The sequence below is a fragment of the Sciurus vulgaris genome (assembly GCF_902686455.1).
Source record: "Sciurus vulgaris genome assembly, chromosome: 14".
Lineage (NCBI taxonomy): Eukaryota > Metazoa > Chordata > Mammalia > Rodentia > Sciuridae > Sciurus > Sciurus vulgaris.
In genome coordinates this window covers 74,038,507-74,059,003 of record NC_136475.1, presented here as the reverse complement: position 1 = coordinate 74,059,003, position 20,497 = coordinate 74,038,507, and the positions used below count along the sequence as shown (strand labels likewise).

At 44.9% G+C, this 20,497-nt stretch overlaps 1 protein-coding gene across 1 annotated transcript in view; it reads right to left on the bottom strand.

The window, feature by feature from the left end:
- XDH (xanthine dehydrogenase) overlaps positions 1-20,497 on the bottom strand; it is a 63,259-nt gene that overhangs the window by 4,680 nt on the left and 38,082 nt on the right. Inside the window, exons 19-33 of the mRNA XM_079109948.1 lie at positions 19,125-19,244; positions 18,233-18,329; positions 17,240-17,364; positions 16,347-16,480; positions 15,841-15,928; positions 14,710-14,796; positions 9,697-9,888; positions 9,219-9,364; positions 8,468-8,549; positions 7,851-7,946; positions 6,831-6,959; positions 6,115-6,189; positions 4,181-4,233; positions 2,169-2,283; positions 1,365-1,430 (exon numbers count right to left, since the gene is read on the bottom strand). Of these exons, the coding sequence (XP_078966074.1) occupies positions 1,365-1,430; positions 2,169-2,283; positions 4,181-4,233; positions 6,115-6,189; positions 6,831-6,959; positions 7,851-7,946; positions 8,468-8,549; positions 9,219-9,364; positions 9,697-9,888; positions 14,710-14,796; positions 15,841-15,928; positions 16,347-16,480; positions 17,240-17,364; positions 18,233-18,329; positions 19,125-19,244 (1,605 nt within the window). The remainder of the gene's footprint in view (positions 1-1,364; positions 1,431-2,168; positions 2,284-4,180; positions 4,234-6,114; positions 6,190-6,830; positions 6,960-7,850; positions 7,947-8,467; positions 8,550-9,218; positions 9,365-9,696; positions 9,889-14,709; positions 14,797-15,840; positions 15,929-16,346; positions 16,481-17,239; positions 17,365-18,232; positions 18,330-19,124; positions 19,245-20,497) is intronic.

Genomic DNA, 20,497 nt, shown 5'->3' with positions numbered 1-20,497 from the left:
AGACCCACTGTGTTATAGACTGTATGGAAACTAAAATACTCTTCTATTATTTACCTGGTTCCTATCCCAACCCTGCAATAACCTAGCTGACCTTTGGATTAAGCAGAGCAAAGATATGAAGGTCAATGTCAGAATTTGTCAGCAATTCCAGAAGGGTCACATGGGGTAGGCAGAATTTCCCACTAAATCCTGCCACCGTGCAGATGCAGATGTTCCTTCCATGTCATCACTGGGGAAATTGGGGCCCAAAACTGAGAAGTAAGCTCACAGGAAGAGTTTCTTAGATGGTAGTTTCTTTGAGATTTGCCTCCAGTCTTGTTGAACCTGTCCCCTGGGAGCAGATGCCCCTGCTGCGGCTTACAGATCTCTTCTAAGGCTCCTGACACACTACGTTGGTGCCTCATCTGCTCTCCCAGTTCAGAAGGGTGACCTGCAGAACCACCATGACTGATCCAGCTGGTAACCATCTCTGGCTCTGCAGTTCCTGTTGCAGTACCTGCCCTTGGGAGGGGCTCCCCAGGTGACTGCTCAATGAATGAGTGACAGATTGACTAATGACTACATGTCTGTATCCTCAGTAAGTGTCCCTTTTTGAGATATGCAATGTTTATTTTCTACCATATGCTCACTACATCTCAACTCTCTGTTCTTTCCTCTCTCTTCTGTTGCTTTACTAAACTCTTTTGCACGATAATCCTCTATTTTCCCAAAGTGATATTCCTCGGGTCATTCCTGAATTCCTGGTTGTGCCCATGTCTTTGACCCCTGAGACCCTCCCCCATCCCATGCTCATTGCTTACATCCTTCCTCTCTACCTGGAAGATAAACGCTGTCTTCGGCAAAAGTGAGGAGGAGGGAGGATTCTTCTAACCTCACACCCTACTCCCTGGACATCAATCCCAAACTCAATCTCTATGTGTGTGCACACATGCACATATGTGTCCTGTGTTTAGCTATTCATCATCTTGTTCCCTGAGGTGGGAGTACCCTTTCCAGGTCAATCCATATTCATTTATTTCCTGCCTTGAGAACTGGAAGGGTTATCATCAATCTAAGTCCCACTCTAGGGGAGCTCCCTACAGCCATTTTCTGTCCTGCTTAAAAGTAAGATTGAGGGGCTGGGGCTGGGGCTCAGTGGCAGAGTGCTTACCTAGCATGTGTGAGGCACTGGGTTCGATCCTTAGTACCTCATACAGAAATAAGAAAATAAAATAAAGGCACGCTCGCTGTCTATCTACAACTACAAAGGAATTTTTTTTTTTTTTTTAAATTGAACAACCTGCTCTATGGCTGGTGACCCTAGTGGGGGATGAAGTACATCAATGGCCCATTAGTTCACCACTCTGGTCTCCCATGGGCCTTACCTGTCCAATATCAATGGCAGGATTCAAACTCGAGCCAACATCCATGACAATATCAGTGCGGAGGTTCTAGAGTGGATGGCAAACAGAAGCAGTTTGAGAAGAAAGGAATGTTTAGAATAACAATGGATGGGTCTTGACCAACTCCGCCCCAGCACACACAGACACAAGTGTTAAGTTTCCACCATGTCTCGCCTGCCATCGTCACTGCTGAAGTTTGATCTTAGCAGCTCGGTAGGAGTCAGGGAGCAGCAAAGACCTCTCAGCGATCAGAACTAACTGTGCACACGTTCATGCATGAGTAGCAAGGGCAGGCTCTCAGGGACCTGTGGCCTTCAGCCTGAGTCTGGGTGGACATTATAAGAAAGGGGTCAACAAACTATGTCCCCAGCGGCTGAATCTAGCCTCTTCTCTGGTTTAATAGGGCCTATGGGCTAAGAGTTACATTCTTAGATGGGTTAAAAAAAAATAAAAAGATGTATATCTTTTGACAAGAAAAAAAAAAAAGATCTAAGATTCTAATTTGTGTCCATAAATAACATTTTATTGGAACACAGTCATGTTCTTTGCTTACATCATATCAACTGTCACACTACCATGGTACAGTTGAGTGGATGAAGCAGAGACTACCTGGCCCATAGAGCCTAAAATACGATCTTTCTGACCCTCTATGCAATATTTGCCTATTCCTGAGGTAAGGCATTATTTTCCCAACCAGAAAGCCTGTCTCTACCAGCTCTTAGGATTACAAGTCAGTTGTCTGTCTTCTCTTTTTTCCTCAGGACTAAGGCTTTACAAACGTCTTACCTTATGATCCCCTGTCAAGCAGTCAATTTCTACTTCAGAGCAAGCCACCCCATAGGAGAAGTAGTGGAAGGCATTCCCCGAGTTTGTCTCAAAGTTGTAGCCAAGGTTGGGTGTCCTGGGAGAGAAAAGGAAGACGCTGCTCAGATTAGGATAAGCCCACCCCTCCCCATACTCCACAGCTTATTCCACACAATCTTTAAACCCTTTTTTTTTTCATTCAGTTGTTAAAAAAAGAACCCATTTGTTTTGAATATTCTGAAACTTTAATGAGACTCAGATATCGCCAAGCATTTTCTGCTCTATTTTTTACGGCCTGTGTTATAATCTTTCTGCAGAGCCTAGTGACATTTAGTATCAGCCTGCTGGGCTCTGCATAATAGAAACAGAGGTAACAGATTTGCCTGGGCTCATGAAGGGACATGAAAGTCACTCTGAAAGATGGAATGAACTAGAACCCAAAGTCTTCAGAACTACAGCTCTGCCCGTGATGGCGCTTGGGCTGGTCACATGAGCTCATCTGCTCACCTGTCCCCAGGTGAAAGTGAACAAGACCAGGGGCTCGTACCAACCCCGGGGGCATCTTTAAGTGCCACTCCCCACTTCCTGACACTTCCACAATTTCAACAAGGGATTTGAGGAACATGTTGTGAATAGAAACAAATGTTTCTTGATACATTTTTTTTTTCTTTTTTGATCCTGAAAACCTTATACAATTCTGATTTTGTGGGGTGGGGATGTCACTCAGTGGTGGAACGCTTGCCTGGCATGAGCAAGGCCCTGGGTTCAATCCTTAGCACTGCGCATACACACACACACACAAGTCCAATTTTGAAGAGTCATATGCATGTGTGTCTTTGTGTGTATTCACACAGAGTTTATACTGCACTGGACCTGTGTTATTTTATGTATTACACAGAAATAATGTGAACAGATAAGACCCCAAACCACAAAAATAATATAGGACTGAGGGAAAAGGCTTCTTCTCCCAGGGAAAACCACCACCTTGACCTCTGACCTCACTATGTTCATCTAACTCTCCTTTATAAAACCCAGTTTAATGAACTTCCAAAAATATAATAGAAACTTAAAGAAAAAATCTGCATTAGTTTGTCTTTGTATAAGTGAAACATTACATAACTGGAGACTATAAGCCAAACATTTCATATATACACACACACACGTATATTACATACACACATATTATGTGTATATGTATATATGTATGTGTATATGTATATGGGTATATGTATATGTGTATATATGTGTATGTATATATATCATACATATTAATAATGTTCATACATTCATGCAAGATTTTAAAGCAAACATATTTTAAAGCAAACTATTTTTCAATCTCTTGACCTGTGAAAGAAAAGGTCCTAGTTAAATTTCCCAGAGATAGCTAAAACGTTATGACTGACAATAAATATGATGAACTCTTTTGACAGCTCCTAGTCAGACGGGCAGGGCCTCCAGTTATTCACACTGCTACTGAATTTTAAAATTGCAGAAGGTATGTGCTCCTTTCTAAATCTCACTGCATTAGTAAAGTTCCCCCGTCCCCTGCATGTCCTCCTCCATTCTGAGGGGAAAGCTACTCTGAAGAAGTCTGATGCCCAGTACAAAGAAGCACACAGAGGTTACCCAACCCAAGCAGCAGACACCCCAGAACTTGCAGAATGCTGGGGTAAGGTCAGTAGTTGATTGGCCCAGTCTGGAAGGGAAGGAAACAGGATCCAAAGGAACCACTGACATCCCTGATCGAAGGATTATACTCTATGACCCGAACAAGAACTTGGTCTCCTGATATGGCAGCTCCTGCTTTTGCCACCTTGGCCCGTGGTTTGGTAATCCCACAAAACTAGGGCATCCTTAGATTCAAATTAGCAGAAGTCCACGAGGGAGATAAGAGTTTCAGCAGAACCGCTCTCTCCTGAGTGTGGATGACAGCATTTGGAGGGGACCTAGGATGACCACACATGGTGGGACAGGCAGGGCAGGATCACACTTACTTATAAAACCCAGTAGCAGACAAGCTCACTGCATCCAAGTAGGCAGCTGTGACCTGAAGGGAGGAAATGGCCATCAGGAAGTGGCAGGCGTGGTTTCCCAAGAGCCTGACTTGCCTTCACCTTTCATGAGCTCACCCTCTTTATCTGGAAGGTGATCTACTCCTACCACCTCTACCAGGCGCTCATCATCTGGAGCCTGGAGTGCAACAGTAGTCCCTTAACTGGCCTTCCTGCCTCAGGTCACCTCCCCAGCCCAGCCAGAGTGGCCATCTTAACACACCACACTGCCGAGGCTGCTCCCCTACTCTAGAACTCTGGATGACTCCCTATTGCCTGTGGAGCACATGCCTGATGTTAAGGACCACAGCCTTCACTCTGGCCTTTATTAGCCCACCAAATTCACCCCAGCCAAACTCAGTGTGAGCCCTTTCCCAACCCCTCCACATCCCCACATCTATGTGGCTCCTCCACTATTTCTATCCAGAATCTTTTCTTCCAAGACTAGCACAAACTTGGCCCTTTATTCACCTCCCTTTGTTGATTTTTTTTTCCTGCTCAGACCATTTTAAAAGCAACTGTCTAGAGTGCTCCTGATACTTAACATGTTAACCTTATGTTTTACTTATAACTTCCTACCAATAAAGCTATTCATCCATACTTTAATTGTCTAATAAATAGATTTTGGGGTACTCCCATGCACTGGCATATCAAAATTTAAGCTGTGCTTGATATAATTTGGATCATCATCATTGTCAATTACCAAGCTCTTTACTAGGTGCCAGATGCTAATTAGCACTTTGCATATCTTATCTTAATATTCACTACAACTCTATAAGATCTGTATTATTATCCTCATTTTACAGATGGAAAAACTAAGGCTTCGAGAAAATATCTGGGGCTAGGATCTGCAAAAAGTATATAATATAATGTGTGTGTGTGTGTGTGTGTGTGTGTGTGTGTGTGTGTGTGTGTGTGCAGTACATACTGGTGATTGTGGCTTAGGAAGCATGGTTATCTGCTTCCAAGGGACATGGGACTACATGGCTGGTAGTGGAGCAAAGAGCTCAGATCAACCAGTCAAATGACAGGAAACATTTCAATTGCCTGCCAATCCACACTAAAGTGCAAACTACCAGAACAAACCACATCCAAGCGCTATTTATGCATTAGGTATCTGTAAGTATGGGAAGGAAGTCAAGGTTATGTGAGACCTGGGGAGACGAGGTTTGGCTGTGTTGAAGGAGACTGGTTCATGTGCTGTTCCATTCAGTGTGTTACTATTATGCCTGGTCTCCTGTTCCAGTGCTGGGATATTTCTGCTGTTGCAGGAGCTACAGTCTCCAGCCAGAGAGAGACTCTTGGCAACTTCCCTCTAAGGGCTTCCTGTGTGCAGGCATCTGGTTTAGAATTCAGAGAACTGGGCTCATTCTTCCGGGAGTGTTCATTTTGTGCCACTTGTCACACCACAGGAGTGATGGAAGCTCTCTCATAAATGGCAACTCAGTGGACCCAGACTCAAGAGCTGGGTGTAGGGAGAGGCTGCCAGGGCAGCACTTGGATAGATAGAGGCTTGAAGAAGCACGATTCACAGAGGCTGCTGGGCACACGTGATGTGGGACCAGGCTCAAGACATCATCGGGAGGTGCATTTGGCAGTCACCCTACCCTCTCAATCTCAGGCAGCCCTAACCCCAATTCCCACAAGGCTGTCAGGATCCTGGATCAAATCTTTTCTTCAAGTTACTTTCCTCTGAGAAAGAGGCCAAGTAAGGTTGAGCTTTTACTTGTCCTGTGAAACCTTGCAGACCACCTGAGCTTCCGCTGCTTGTGTGAGTAGATCATTATCTCCTACCCATGTTCCAGGTAGGGACAGAGGCCCTGCTGCTGTTAGTTTCCCTCCATTTGCAAGAGCGGCTTAGATTGGCTCAGACTTACCCAGTCATCCCAGGAGCCAGTGGGATTCTTTTTCTTGAAGGGTTCCAGCCTTTTCAGGATGGTCTGACAAGCTTCCTGAAGAAACCCCCACCACACACCAGACAAGTCAATCTTCTGCCCTCTCCAGCCCAGATGAAACCCAAGGACCTGGGTAAGGACACCTCCAAGCAACGCTATGCCCAGGGCTCCAGTCAAACAGCCTTACCACCCTCCAGAGTGACTGAGGCCCAGGATGAAAGTCACAGGGCCCTGCCCCAAGGGGCCACCACAGGTTCTTGTCTGCAGAGGCTTTCCTGACCTAGTTCCTGGGCTGACAGAGAATTTTTGCAAGCCTCCCAAACAGGTACCTTCTTCTATCGAACTCCCCAACATGGGGGAGAAGTAAGTGAGTCTGGCCTTACCCAACCCATAATCAAATCTCCACTTGAGCCAGTTATCTTGTGGCCAGTCCCAACACCAGAGAATGAACCTTTCCAGAAAATTCTGCTTTCCTTCCATCTTCCCTCCCCTTCTGCACCTATCGCTCTTGGCTTTGATGGAAGTTGGATTTGGATTCTTGGACTTCTCTTTTTAATTGGTGTTTGGAGGCAACATCCTCCTGGGTAACAGAGCCAACGGTATGACCATAGCCAGAGAACTGCTCCCACTGAGGAGACTCTCCAGGCCCCCAGCCCTGAGCTGGCCCTCTGATGTGCTGGCTCCTGCAGGCTCCTTACGTAAACAGCCTGACCATTGATGTCAGCACTGACAGAGGCAGCCGTGGGAGAGGCGTTGGGCACAGTGTTAGTGCTCGTCTCACTGATGTAAATCTTGGAGGTGGGGATTTTCAGAGCTCTGCTGGCCACCTGCAAAAAGAGAAGACATCACCCTGTAAGGAAGAGGCTATCATGGATCATGGTTGCCTTCTCCCTAGAAGAGTTCAGGTCCACTAGTAGAGGCAAGAAAACAATTTTGTCAACTCTAATCCTATTGATTCTAGGATGTTCTCACACCTGGCTGAACTTGAAGGAGCACTTCATAAAATGGTTTGGTTGGATAAAACATTCATAAAACCATCAATGACTAAAAGTACCTTTTTAAGCCAGCACCAGCCTTTTAAAAAAAACGATTTTGGCCAGTCTTCAGGGGTCCAGCAGCTGTGCGAACTCTCATGCAGACCCCTTATCCTGGCTGTCCTGTGAGAGCTCTTCAGGAGTGTGAGAAACTAGCTGCCTTTATACATACATGTTTTTTTGTTTGTTTGTTTGTTTGTTTTTTGGTGCTGGGGATTGAACCCAGGGCCCTGTGCATGTGAGGCAAGCATTTACCAACTGAGCTATATCCCCAGTCCCTATATTTAGTTTAGGTTTTTTTGTTTTTGTTTTTGTTTGGGTGGTGCTGGGGATTGGGGATCAGTTTATAGAGTGCTTGCCTCACAAGCACAAGGCCCTGGGTTCAATCCCCAGCACCACCACCAACAACAAAAAAATACATACAATATCCCCACCTTACACAGAGTCCCAGGGCCTTAGCGTATTGGTAATGGAAGTGTCCTCAGAGAGCATCGACCCATCCCTTCCTTTGCAGATGAAGAAACTGAGGCCAAGAGGGGAGAAGGCTAGCCTAAGGCCACGTGTACGTGAGATCCCAGGCCCCAGCTGCTCTGGCACATCCCACTGCTGGGTTTCTCACAGCATCTTCCCTCACAATGGCCGCCACAGTGCCAGAGGGGATGTCCGCAGCCAACAGGTGCTCACCTGGACCATCTTGGTGTGCAGGCCTTGGCCCATCTCAGTGCCCCCGTGGGTCAGCAGCACCGAGCCATCCGTGTAGACATGAATCAGGGCCCCTGCCTGAGGAAAGAGAAGGATGCTGGACACAAATTCAGCAAATCCCAACTCAGCTTAAGGCTTGGGACCTAAGGAATGGAGCCCAAGAAAGAGGAGCAAGCAGCAGTATCGCGGATGTAAACCCCAGACAAAATTTATACTGTGCGAGTCTCATGATTTAATGAGGTAGCCTTCAGTAGCTCGCAAAGTGCTTTTGTATCTCTCTGTCTCATCCTCAGAGGGAAGCAGGCCATTTGTCTTTGATCTCTGTCCTCACTCTGTATCTGAAGGCACAGTAGCTGTCCAAGTCCTGCCGTTGGGAAGGGTAAGGACTCGAGGCTGACCCCAGATCTCTGAGTCTCACTGTCCTGTGACATATTGGACAGATAGTGATATGCAAGTTTAACTTCCATTTCAACAGCAAAGAACATCCCTGGTCAGCTCTGATTACCAGTAACAGTGGGATTTCCCCTGCAACAGGCGAGGGAAGTGGGGCATTGGTCCTGTGGAAATGGAAAAACTAGATCTATATATAAAGCAAATACCTGGTTCAGATAAGGCACAGTGAAGCTTATTCCAAACTTGGTTGGGATTATGCACAGTCCTCTCTTTTTCCAACAGTTCTCCCTGGAGGTAAAGGAACATTCTTCAAGAGCTTTTGCTACATATTTATATATCAATTTGGACATATTTTCAGTCAATATCTTTGTATCAAATCTTAGAGCCACCTGTATTGTCATTGTCATAACTGAGTTGTGCCTCAATAGGGTAGACAGAAATGAGAGAGGTAGAGATTTGGGTCCAGTCCTCCAGCGTGGCTGCAGGAGAGCTCACCATCACTCTGTCTCCCTGGGTGGAACCTGCACTGGGTCAGAGTGCCCTAGTGATCTTGGACTGTCCTAGTCCTAGGGAGGAAGATAACAAGGTCTTCTCTGTGTGATTAGCCCCACTTTATAGATGATGGGACTGAGGCCCACTCCAGGAAGACAGAATGGCTTCCAGAGTCACATGTACAGATTAGGGTCAAAGACAGGCATGTAGCTGCAGTGTCCTTAGTTCAAGGCCAGGGCTGTCAATAACACAGTACACGTCCTTGCTCAGAGGATGGGCCACAATGGGTGGACTATGACGCAGCGTGCAGGTTTGAACCCTCCACCCCGAGGCTAAAGATCTTTACACAATCTTAAAGGGGTAGTTACCAGTGAGTGGGCAACTTCCACAGTAAATTATCAGCTTCATATTTGGGGTTTGGCAGGAAACCCAAGGGAGACAGGACTCCCTGCTCCTGGTGCTTACTTGTTGAACTTGTCGACCTCTCTCTTCCGAGCCTGATACTGGGCGCTTGCGAGGCATTCATCCCAACACCTGGGCAAGGTGAACCCCTCAAGCTTCTGGTTGAAGTGTGTCAGGTCTCCTTCTTGGTACAGGTTTTTCCTCCGCACCTTCCCAAGGAGAGAAACACTGAGGCCTTGTTGGTAAAAAGCCAACCTTGCAATTCGTGAGAGCTTATTGGAAGCCATTCAATGCCATGTAATGAAGGAAACGGGATTCAGGTAACTCTCAGCAGTGGGGGCCAGGGTGGGTTCTGGGCCATGGAAAGGTTGTGGGGCTGGGGGGTGGGGGGACGACAGTCTAAAGTTAAGCTTCCAGCCCCCTCAGCAGCACCTGCTCATCCGCTCATCCTGTGTCCCCAGGGTAGATGCCCAAGACACAAAGTCCTCTTCCCCCAAAATGGACTAATCCATTCTGACGTGCCACCAAGTTCCCAGCTTACTTCCTCCGCTGGCAGCCCACAGGTCACTGCGACTTCACTCATCCAGTGCTCAGCAATGAACATCCCCTGGGGACCCCCAAAGCCCCGGAAGGCCGTGTTGGAGGGCAGATTGGTCTTGCATATCCGCCCAGTGCCCCGGATGTTGGGAATTTTATAGCAGTTGTCCATGTGGAATAGCGCTCGTTCCATTATCTGAAGCCAAGGAAACCAAAAGAGGAGAGAAGAGAGCACGGATTTCATGGGCTCCTCGATCGGCAATTGTGAGGGCTGCACCCATGCCTGCCTCTCGCAGCCCCGCCTCTCCCAGCCCCGCCATCGCAGGGCATTGAACGGCCTCCCTGCCGCACCACATCCACCTGTTCAGACCCTCTTTTGGCTCCTCCATGGGGAAGCCCATCTCAGACCTCTAGATGGAACCCATCCATCACCTTCCTATGTATTTCAAAAAGCTGATTTTCATTAAATTCATTGAAAATTAGTTTTTAATTCCTATCAAGCTGCACTGCCAACAGCTTAAGAGTCAAATGCCTCTATGGGTCACATTATGACAAAGAGCAGCCCCCTCTACTTCTTCCTTCCACTCTCCAGCAGTAAGGGCTTCCGATTCTCCTCTCCTGTTCTTTAGTAGCTGTTTAGATTAACTCCCACATCTCTAAAAAAAGTTTTTCTATTGCTACATCTTGACTTTTCCAGTTTTAGACTTTTATATTATTTCCCCCCTATAGAAAAGGAAGGTTTAATTCCTGCCTGATTCCTTTTCCCTGCAAAGATACCAGTTTCCTGTCCCCAGTAGAGTTGTATTTTGCTCAGGTCAGTAGTCAGTTTGACATTATAACTCTGTAAATATTAAAGCTGAAGCATGTACTTACACTATGGTTACCTCTGCCTTTCTTGATATCACTTTTTACCCTGAAGTTAATAGTTGACATTATTTTTTCATTGGCTTCCTTTTCCATTCACTTACTAGTCAGCCAACTTAAAGTTTTCCCCAGTTCTAAAAATATGCTCTCAATATGTTCACATTAAAATTTCTATCAGCTGCATCTTTTTAAAGAAATCATTCCTAAAACTGGATGGCCTCCAATTGAAATTGGCTACCCACTCAGCTGTGACCTTTAGGGATTCCTTTCTCCTCTATGTTGAATCTTCTATTTGTAGATTCCATGCCTTTCCCTTCTTTTTGGTTTTATATCTTTGTCTTTTTGGAGTGTATTCTTCAATATCTTCTCAAGGAAGGGTACACAAAGAGGAACATTTTCGACACCTTGTATGTCTGAAATGTCTTACTAAATGCTCACCCTTAATTGATGATTTGGCTGTGTATACAATTCTAGGCTGGACATGGGTTTTCCAGTTTCTTTCTGCATTTTGAAGGCATACTACTAGTGTTTTCTAGCTCCCTAGTATTGAGAAGTCCAATCAATGACTTTCTAATTCTTGGAAAGTGTTCTGGTTTTACTTTCCTGAAAATTATAGCATTTCTTTGTCTCCAGGTTTCTAATTTGCACAATGATCTAACTTAGCATAAGCTTGTTTTTCTTTATTGTGCTGGTTGTTTGATGTCCTCTGAATTTCAAAATGTATGTTCATTGGTTTTGGAAGGTGTTTCTTGAATTATTTCTTGGTGGCTTCATCTTCTTTCTCTCTCTCTCTCTCTCTCTCTCTCTCTCTCTCTTTTTCTTTCTTCTTTATTTATATTATTTGGACCTACTGGACTGGTCCTTGAATTTTCCTGTATTTTCTCCCCTATTTTTCTGTGTTGGGGGAGAGTCATCAAGTCTCTTTCAATTCCTTTTATAGTTTTAACTCACAAGAGCACATTTTTATTCTTTGTTCCATTTTTACAGCATTCTGTTCTTTCTTTCGGGTGTAATGCCTAACCTCTCTGAGAAGATAGATGATGGCTTTTATTGTTTTTGTTGGTTTCATTTCGGCTCCAGTTTACTTCCCCAGGTGTAGTCTCTCTTTCTCACGAGTTGCTTTATGTGTCTCCAGTCATTTCAGTCTTAGTCATCCTAGAAGATTTTTTCTACGTTTCAATTAAGTGCATTTCTGCTTTCCCTTAGACACTGTCCACCTGCACTTTCTATTGCTTTTTAAAATCTATTACCCCTGCTGCTTGTGAACTTCTTAAGGGCAGAAACCTTGTCATGTGTTTCTTTAGGTTGCCACCCTGGACACTCAAGAAATATTTACCGGAGTGAATTAAAAATCTTGTAAGATCTTTGAGGACAAGTCCTCTGTTGTTTTCCCACAACACCAAAAAGCATGTGTTATACATGGTGAAAACACTGTAAATATTTCCTTTTTTGAACAATTTTAACTCTAGATCTGAAGTATAAATTCCCTTAACTGAGCCAATTAGACAGCCCCTAGCAGAGAGGGGTGGAATCCCAAGGATATAATAAGAAAATTCTGCCTTTCCTGAAATGTGTTACATTTTTAAATAATTTTTATATGTGTAACTCATATGTTATAAAACTAAGAATTGATAACTACTTTAAAAAGTACCATCAAGGTAAATTTGTTAATTTTCTCACAAATTATTTTATTTCATCCAAGGACTCTAGTTATCTTCTAAACAACTCAACCTTCCAAGTTCATCTGCCAAAGCTGTGATCATGACGATGAGGTGTATAAATTCCCACTTCTGATCTTTCCCTTGTTGTATATACTGTGATCAAAGGAGCCTGAACTAAGACGAAGTATGAAAGCACTTAATAACTACATTTGACATTACTCAGTATTTTCTATTCTGGGAGAAACCTAGCATGAATGTATAGTAAAGGGGAACTTTACTCCCACCAAGTGCCACTAAAACTGTGACATATGTATGTATCTGTATATGTGTGTGTGTGTGTGTGTGTGTGTGTATCCCCCCCACACACACAAAAAAAAGAGCAGCAACACAAGAATATTGTGAAAGAAGAATAAAAAGGCCAACCCACAAGGGAACTCAGGACATGAGGAAGGACATGATGATGAATTCCAGGTGGGTTCCTTTTGCCTCGTGTACCTTAAACTTGGAGCAAGAACAGGTAATCTACAAATACCAATGATCACAGAGTCCAAAGAGGCCTCCCATCCTCTAAATCCTGTTCTCTCCAGCCAGAAGACTAGGGAAGGAGGAACCCAACAAAACTGAAAACTTTTCGACAATAGCTGCTCTGCTCCAGCTAAATACCACAGGGGAAAAAAAATCAGTGGTACCATTGCTACTCACACCTATAAAATCCAAGCCTAGACTTCCACATCCATTCGGCTGCACTGGGTGCCCCAGCACTCTCGCCAGGGAAGTGTGAGAGGTCTGGTAGGAAGCTGAGATTTTTGTCCTTGATGGCCAGTGATAAGGCCCTACCCACAGCCCTGGAGTCACTGGAGAGCACAGAAGAAGCTTGAATTTCCACGCCTACAGCCGCTCTTCCTTCATTCCCTGCTGGGTGGTGTCAGAGGAGGCCTACTGAAGAGTCAATGCTTCAACCACAGTAAAGTGATAAAGAGAACACCATGATATCCTGGAGAACATGAGAAATTGAGATCGTCCCCCCTGCCAGCAGGAAGATGGAGTTGCCCCAGCCCCGGGTACCACCAAAGGCCAGTGGGAAATGAAGACGTCTGCCTCTACCTAGCAGTAGGTAGGTGGGGCCTATCTGCTCCTCCTCCTTTATTTGAGAAGGCCAAATAAAATAGAAGTTTAAATAATGTCTAAAATCTTAGAACTCATCATCGTTATTTCATCATCTACCAACAAAAACAATATTAATAACAGAGTTAAAAAATATAAGTCAAGTAAAAACCTGTAGAACCGAAGAGAAGAAATTTAAAAATCCACACTTACAACTGGATATTTCAATGCCCCTCTCAAATGTGATCGAAAAACTAGAAAATCAGAAAAGAGATAAAAGAACTCAATACCATCATCAACCAATAGGATCTAACGGACATTTATAGAACCCTTATAGGAAGAAGAAAATTCTCCAAAGACATATTCACTTCCTAATTGTGAGTACTAGCTAATGTGGTGAAAGATGGGATCAAGTTAAGGATGCGGAGAGAAGTGGGGTGACCCTACATGCAGTCCCACATGTTGCTATAAAGAGGGCAGAGGAGGATGAGAACAGGCACACAGAGAAGGAGCTGTGAGGACAGAGACCATGGTTAGAGTGACAACTTGAGTCAAGGAGCCAAGGAAAGGATTCTTCCCTGGCACTCCAAGAAGGAGTGAGGTCCTGCCAACACCTTGATTTCAGACTTCTGGCCTTCAGAACTGTGAAAAACTAAATTTCCACTATATACATTGTTAATTAAACTAAATTTTTCTGGAAGATGCCTCTGTATTATGTAAAGAACTGCAATCTAACTTAGTGCATAAGCTAACTGGAAATCTAACATAGGAATATACTTTTGTAACAAATAGCTGTGTCTCAGTCAATCACAGTAGCCAAGTTTCAGTCACTACAGGCAGCCAACAGATGAGATCATGTTCAGATGAGGCAAATTCCAAACTGTAACCAATCAGACTGTTTCTAGACCTCACTCCTGTTTTCTGTCCATAGATGCCACCTGCCCACACTGTGAAGCACAGCTCTCTGAGCATCCTGTAATTCTGAGGGCTACCTGATGCACAATCCGTTTTTTGCTTAATTAAACTCTGCAAGTTTAATTTGTCTAAAGTTCTTATTTTAATTATGTGTGTGTGTATATACAAATTAATATATGCATGTGCACATGCACATACACATGCACACGTGTGCACACACATACACACACACACACGCACACACACAATGGCCACACCACATAAAGCTTCATAACATACTTTGCTAGCTTGGATGAATGGGGTTCCAACCAGAGATTAATCAAGGATGAGAACCTAGAAGTGGGGGCCAGTTAGGAGGTTGTTGCAATAATAGATAAAAATCTGGGAGGCCTGGGCCTGCATGTGCCATTAGGCAATGGGGCATGCTCTTGACCTCCCAGTCACTGCTGGGAGCAGGGGCATATCCTACTTACACCCTGAGAGAGATCCTGGGTGTTCCCGGCATTGCTGAAGTGATCCACCTCCAGAGCCACAATCTTTCCAGTCTTCATGAAGCCAACCTAATGAAAGGAAATGATTCTCATCAGGCCCTTCTTCTGTCTGTTTCTGGTTACCCCCCTTCTACTTATGCTACTGGAGGAAAAAGGACAAGAAATAGAAGGTGACCTTGAGAGATCACCAGATTGTAGCAGGTGGAGAGGAACACTCTGACCCACACTCCAGGACTCCTTCCTGCCCCCAGCTCCTAAGGAAGGAAGGAAGGAGGTAGAAAAGAGAGAGCTGGTCATAATAGGGAAGAGAAACTAGAAAACACACTGGAGAGTCCCCTCTCAGCTTTTGGATAGCAGATATTAAAAGTTACACTCTGCAAGAGCCTGAATGTGCTTGCACATACTTGACCTTATTTAATCATGAAAGAGAAAATCTTCATAGACCATTTTACAAGAGTGGAAACTGAGACCCCAAAAGATCAAATTGTTTTCTTCAGGTTCACAAGAATTTAGGAAGAAGAAATGCAATCCCTTTCCAAAAGATAAATCATGAAACCAAGTCAGAGCAGGTCAAAGGGAAGTAATTCAAGGGCAGTTAGTGAAGAGAGAGGACTACTGGATTACAGAGCTGGGCTGAGCCCTGTCCAGTTAACTGCTGTGCACAGGGAAAGGACACATTGGTTCAGACAGAACCAGTCATCCATAGAAGACCAGAAAAGGGACCATCCCAGAGAGAAGTTGGGGTCCTTCCCAATCACGCTCTGGCAGACCAGGTGTCCACTCTAATAATCTGTGCCTTCTAGCACTCTGGAAGTTTTATTCTGATTTCTACATCAGGTGGTGAGCATGATGACATTAGATGCTCTGTGTCACTGAGAGATTCACAGAAGCCATGGATGCCATCCTGTGATACTTCTTGGGGAGTGACCTGTGGCCTCCTCCAACACACCTTTCTATGTTGCTGATGGCTGATTTGAGTTTCTCCAGGTGCTATTTCTTCTTGAACTTCTAGAGATAGTCATGCAAAAAGTAAGAGCAAGTCCAGGGTCCCTGGACCTTTGCCCCAGGCTTACAAGATGACACTACCCGCCCCGACACACCCCCATCCAGAACCTTGTATCTGGCCAGGAAGGGATGTCTGCCACCAGTTATCAGCATGTCCTCATCACGGTCCAGCATGCAGCGTACAGGGCGGCCTGTCCTGGAGGGACCCAAGAAGGTTAGAAACCTGGGAGCCTTGGATGGTAGCCCAGTCCTGAGAGTCTCAGAAATGCAAACAGCAAGGAGGCCTTCCTTTCCCACCAGACCTGTACTGGACTGCTCTGCTGTGCAGGCACCTTGCTGGACAGGACAGGGAATAATATCATGGCACAAGGCACATCCTTTCCCTGAGGGAGCCAGGTAGAGGAGATAACATTGGGATCCCTCTGGCCAGAACACAAAGAAATAGGCTACATTACCCTCATCCTTATGCCCAAGAGTTCTAAAGAAAAAGAGCTGTGAGAATTCAAAGCAGGGGGAAATTACTTCCAATGAAGGGAAATCCAAAGAGCCTTCCTGGCAGAGGTGACTTTATCCTCTTCCCAGAGCTGCTGGAGGAAGTAGGCTTTGGAACTCACTTGTATGCAGCCAAGGCCACTGCTGTGGACACCACAGTGCTCCGGGTCTCCTTCCCTCCAAAGCCTCCTCCCATTCTCTTCACTCGAACTAAAATCCGGTTTTCTGGAACCCCCAACATTTTCGCGACAAAACTCTATGGGGGAAATAAATGTCTTTTACTGATGCCTCATCTGGACTTATTCGGGCCTGACCCTGAACCAGTCTGACAAGCACAGACCTGATTGCTGCTATGAGTTCTGGAATCCCTGGAGTGACCCCCCACCCCCAGTGGAGCCCTCCATTAGTGGTGCAGGATCCTGACTCATGGGTCCTTGCAGACTGAACTCAGCAATCTGGACACTTGTTTTCAACCAGAGAGATGAGATCACAGCATATTTTCAGAGCCAAAATTCATTTCATTCAGCCAGAGGTTGGTAAGTCTGGGTAGGACCTGCTACCAAAAATGTTGGCAAAACCCTGTTGCATTACAGGTGATAGATAATATTTGAGCTGTAGCAGCTAAGTTAGTGGCCCCTGTGAATATCGCTTGGCCCGGCTCCTTCATTTAAAGATGAGGAAACTAAAGCAGGACATGACTTGACCAAAGCCATTTAGCAACAGAATGATAAGAACTAAGAATTACAAGCGCAACTATTAAAGCTCATTTAACTGATATAACAACTCTACCAGGCTCCATTTTACAGATGAGGAAACTGAGGCAGAGAAAGCTTACTGGACAAGCTCAGAGATACCGGCTCACTGGTGACAGAGTCTGGCTCAAGAACACTATACTCAAGCCCCCTTGAGGACCAGGCAGATCTCCCTCTTCCCATTTCCCAGACTGGCCTCTGGGTCTGCCACAGGCCCTTCTGTCATCATTCCAATGCCCTGAGCTGACCGACAGGTCATCTACCTGTGTCTTCATGGTGTTCTGTGTAGACACGAAGAGCTCCATCTCCCCTGACTCGCCTTTGGGGACAGCGATGGTGCAGTGAGTCTCCAGGTAGAAGTGCTCCTGGCCACCAATGTACAACTCTCCTGGGGAAGCAATGAGAGGCCCACCCCAAGCCCCACCGTGAGCCGGTGCTGCAGAAGGGCTACTTGCTTAAGGAAAGCAGGCGTTCTGCCAGGTGGCCCGAGCAGGAACCCCCTGCTCACAGGTAACCTCTGGTTTCCCCAAGTTGGGTGGAAAAGGGTCTCAAAGGAGTCTTAATCATCTGGGGGTTATGTCCCCCCCCCCCCACAAAGAAACTAGAAGAACACTGAAATACATTGGGCATCAAGTTCTCTTCTCACGGCAGTCATTGGAAATCACAAGTTTCTACAATTTTGGAAAAGTTAAAGCGGGAATTAAGAGCTGTAATTGAAAAGCTGAAAACAAGAGCATCTTGTAGAACCAAAGCTCTCAGGTCTGCTGGAGGGTTGGCTTGCTGGTAACTTGGCAATGCCCAGGAGCCAAAGTGGAAAGCGATTCCAAGAGGCTGATCAGCAGCCTGCTGTATGCTGAGAGCTGAGGACCTAACTGCACAGAGTCAGAGACAGAGGGACAGGGACAGTGGGGAGGAGAGTGAGCTAGCACTTCAGGCAGATGGGGAGGTTAGACTGACAGATCCAAATCTGGTCATATCCAGGCTATGACTTCCCTGGATGGTCTTCCAACTCTGAAAACACCACACCTACTCTCTGTAGGATACTTAGGTACTGCCAGCCCACGACAGGGGAGTAGAGATTAATATGGGTGAGGCTTTCCCAGTCCTGTCTACTGCTCTGTTCCAAATGTCAGAGGCGATCTTCCATTAGGAAATTTTGGGAATCACCTTTCTGCTCCAGGGCTCAATGTCTATCTCTTAAACTTAATGTGCAAACCAGGGCCACCCTGTCCCTACTGCATATGGTGTAGCTGTACCTGAAACAACATTATCTGCTTCGGAAAACCCCTTCTTGAGGTCTCCTTTCTCGATCTTCAGCTCAGATCCATAAAAGGAGTTGTTCTTTATAGCATCCTGAGGATCAGAAAGAAGCTTCAGTAACATGGCTTGAAGGAGGAAGATGGCTTCTGCCTGGGGAAGGGAGCTCTCTAACTGTGGCCTCTCTTCTCACAAGTGAATCTCTTTATGAGTTTCATACACAGACTTAAAACAAGTTCTGCTGTGGCCCAAGGAAACATGCTTCTATTCCCCAGCTATCCTGGGGAAAAGAAAAGAATCCCAGAAGGAGCCAACTGGAGCTGAAATTTAGGGAAAGAAGAACTCAGTTTGGGTGTTGGTGGACTGGGTCTAAGATTATGAAAGGAAAGGACCAAAACCAGAGGACAGGAAGGGATTTTAAAACCCACTTACAAGGTGCTCCTTGACCTGCAATGGGGTGACATCCCCATAAATCTATCATAAATTCAAACTATCACAATCTAAAAATGCTCTTACTATATCTCACCTAGCAAATGTCACAGCTTAGCCTGGCCTACCTAAGCATCCTCAGAACACTTACATTAGCCTAGAGTTGAGCAAAGCCGTCCTAACACAAACCCTGTCTCAAAATACAATGAGAGCTATCTCCTGTAATTCACTGACTGTCTCCTGTAATTCATTGAATATTGTACTGAAAGTGAGAAGCAATGGTAGCTGGGTATGCTTTCCACCACTGTAAAGTTGAAAAATCAGAAATCATTTAAGTAGCACCCTGGTAACACGGGGACCTTTCAGACTCAAATGCCTACCCACTGCCCAAATCTCCTGTGGAGGATCCTACTAACCACAGCTGCAGGGACAGGGAGCTCACTGCTTCACACGGGCAGTTACCTCGATGGTGATGATGGCCGGAAGGTCTTCATAGGTGATTTTCACCCCTTGAGCAGCTCTCTGTGCATGCTCTGGAGTGTCAGTAACCACTGCACCAATGATGTGCCCAACACAAGTTACCTAGGAGCAAGAGCAGACTGTCAAAGAACATGACAGCTCCCGGGAAGCGAACTATTTACAGATTGATCAAAAAGGCAAAGGGAGTCCTCAACTTCACAATCAAAGAACAATTTAGGAATATCCTGGGGTCTTTTCAAGTTTCCTTATCCCACAAACTGAGGTTCGGAGCCTCTTCTAAAGGGCTTAGAATCAGTAGAACTGGCATAGGGCACAGAGATCACTGGAATCAGAACGGAAACAGGCTTCATCTCAAGGGCCAATCCTGAGTTTTCAGTACTGGTAGCCTATTGAGAAACTGCACAGGATAGAATGCAGCGATTGATTACAGATGTCTGCCAAGAGCAGAATGGAGATAAGGTACCCAAGAAGTGTGTTTGTCAAATCAAATCTACTCCAACACACTGGTTCTTCTATGAGGAGATGGCCACCAGGAGGCACTGCCAAGACTGGTTAGTTGTTAACAGATCTTGACTAAACCTTAGGCCTTGACTCTCAGTTTTATTATCTGTTGGCCACATCATTCTCTTTGAGTGCTATTTCCCAGATTTATACCAAGAACTCCTCAAAGGTTGCAGTCATGTCTTATTACTTCATCTAGAAGTCCAAAAGCAGTAACTCACAAAGGACACAGGACTTAGACTTGATGATCCATACACAAGATTTTTTTTTTCAATTTATAGAATAATAACTGTTTCTTTCTTTAAATTTAGTTCCATAAAAACTCAATCAATCTCCTTCAGGGATAATATTAATCAAACACCCACACACACACACAAAATGAACAACAAAAAGACTTTGTCCAACTCATCACTTTGAGATACAGGGTTTCTAACAATATGAACCAATACTTTGCATGAAAGTCTCTAATAATTCTCTCTTTAGGACCTAGTTAAGTTGTGGACTTGGTTAATGCAGTGATTGCTGACCCCCACTAACCAAAAAGCTCCTGGGGCTCTTGGAGATTATAAAATGATATGTTCTTCTACAGAGTCCTTAAAGATTCTGGGTTTCATATTTGTAGTTTTTTGTTTTTTCCTTCACCTTTACACCAATAAGAAGGTGAGTTTACCTTTCAGCAATACCTACCCACATCACATTTGCAATATTTGATCTGTATTAGAACTAGGAAATGATCTTCTGAGAACTATGCTATGAGTAAAGTAAAAGAATTTTTGTAGCAACTGTCTTAAAGGTTTAGAAACTATGTTGCTGTAGAATTTATAATTGAAATTAATAGATGAACTTTCATATAT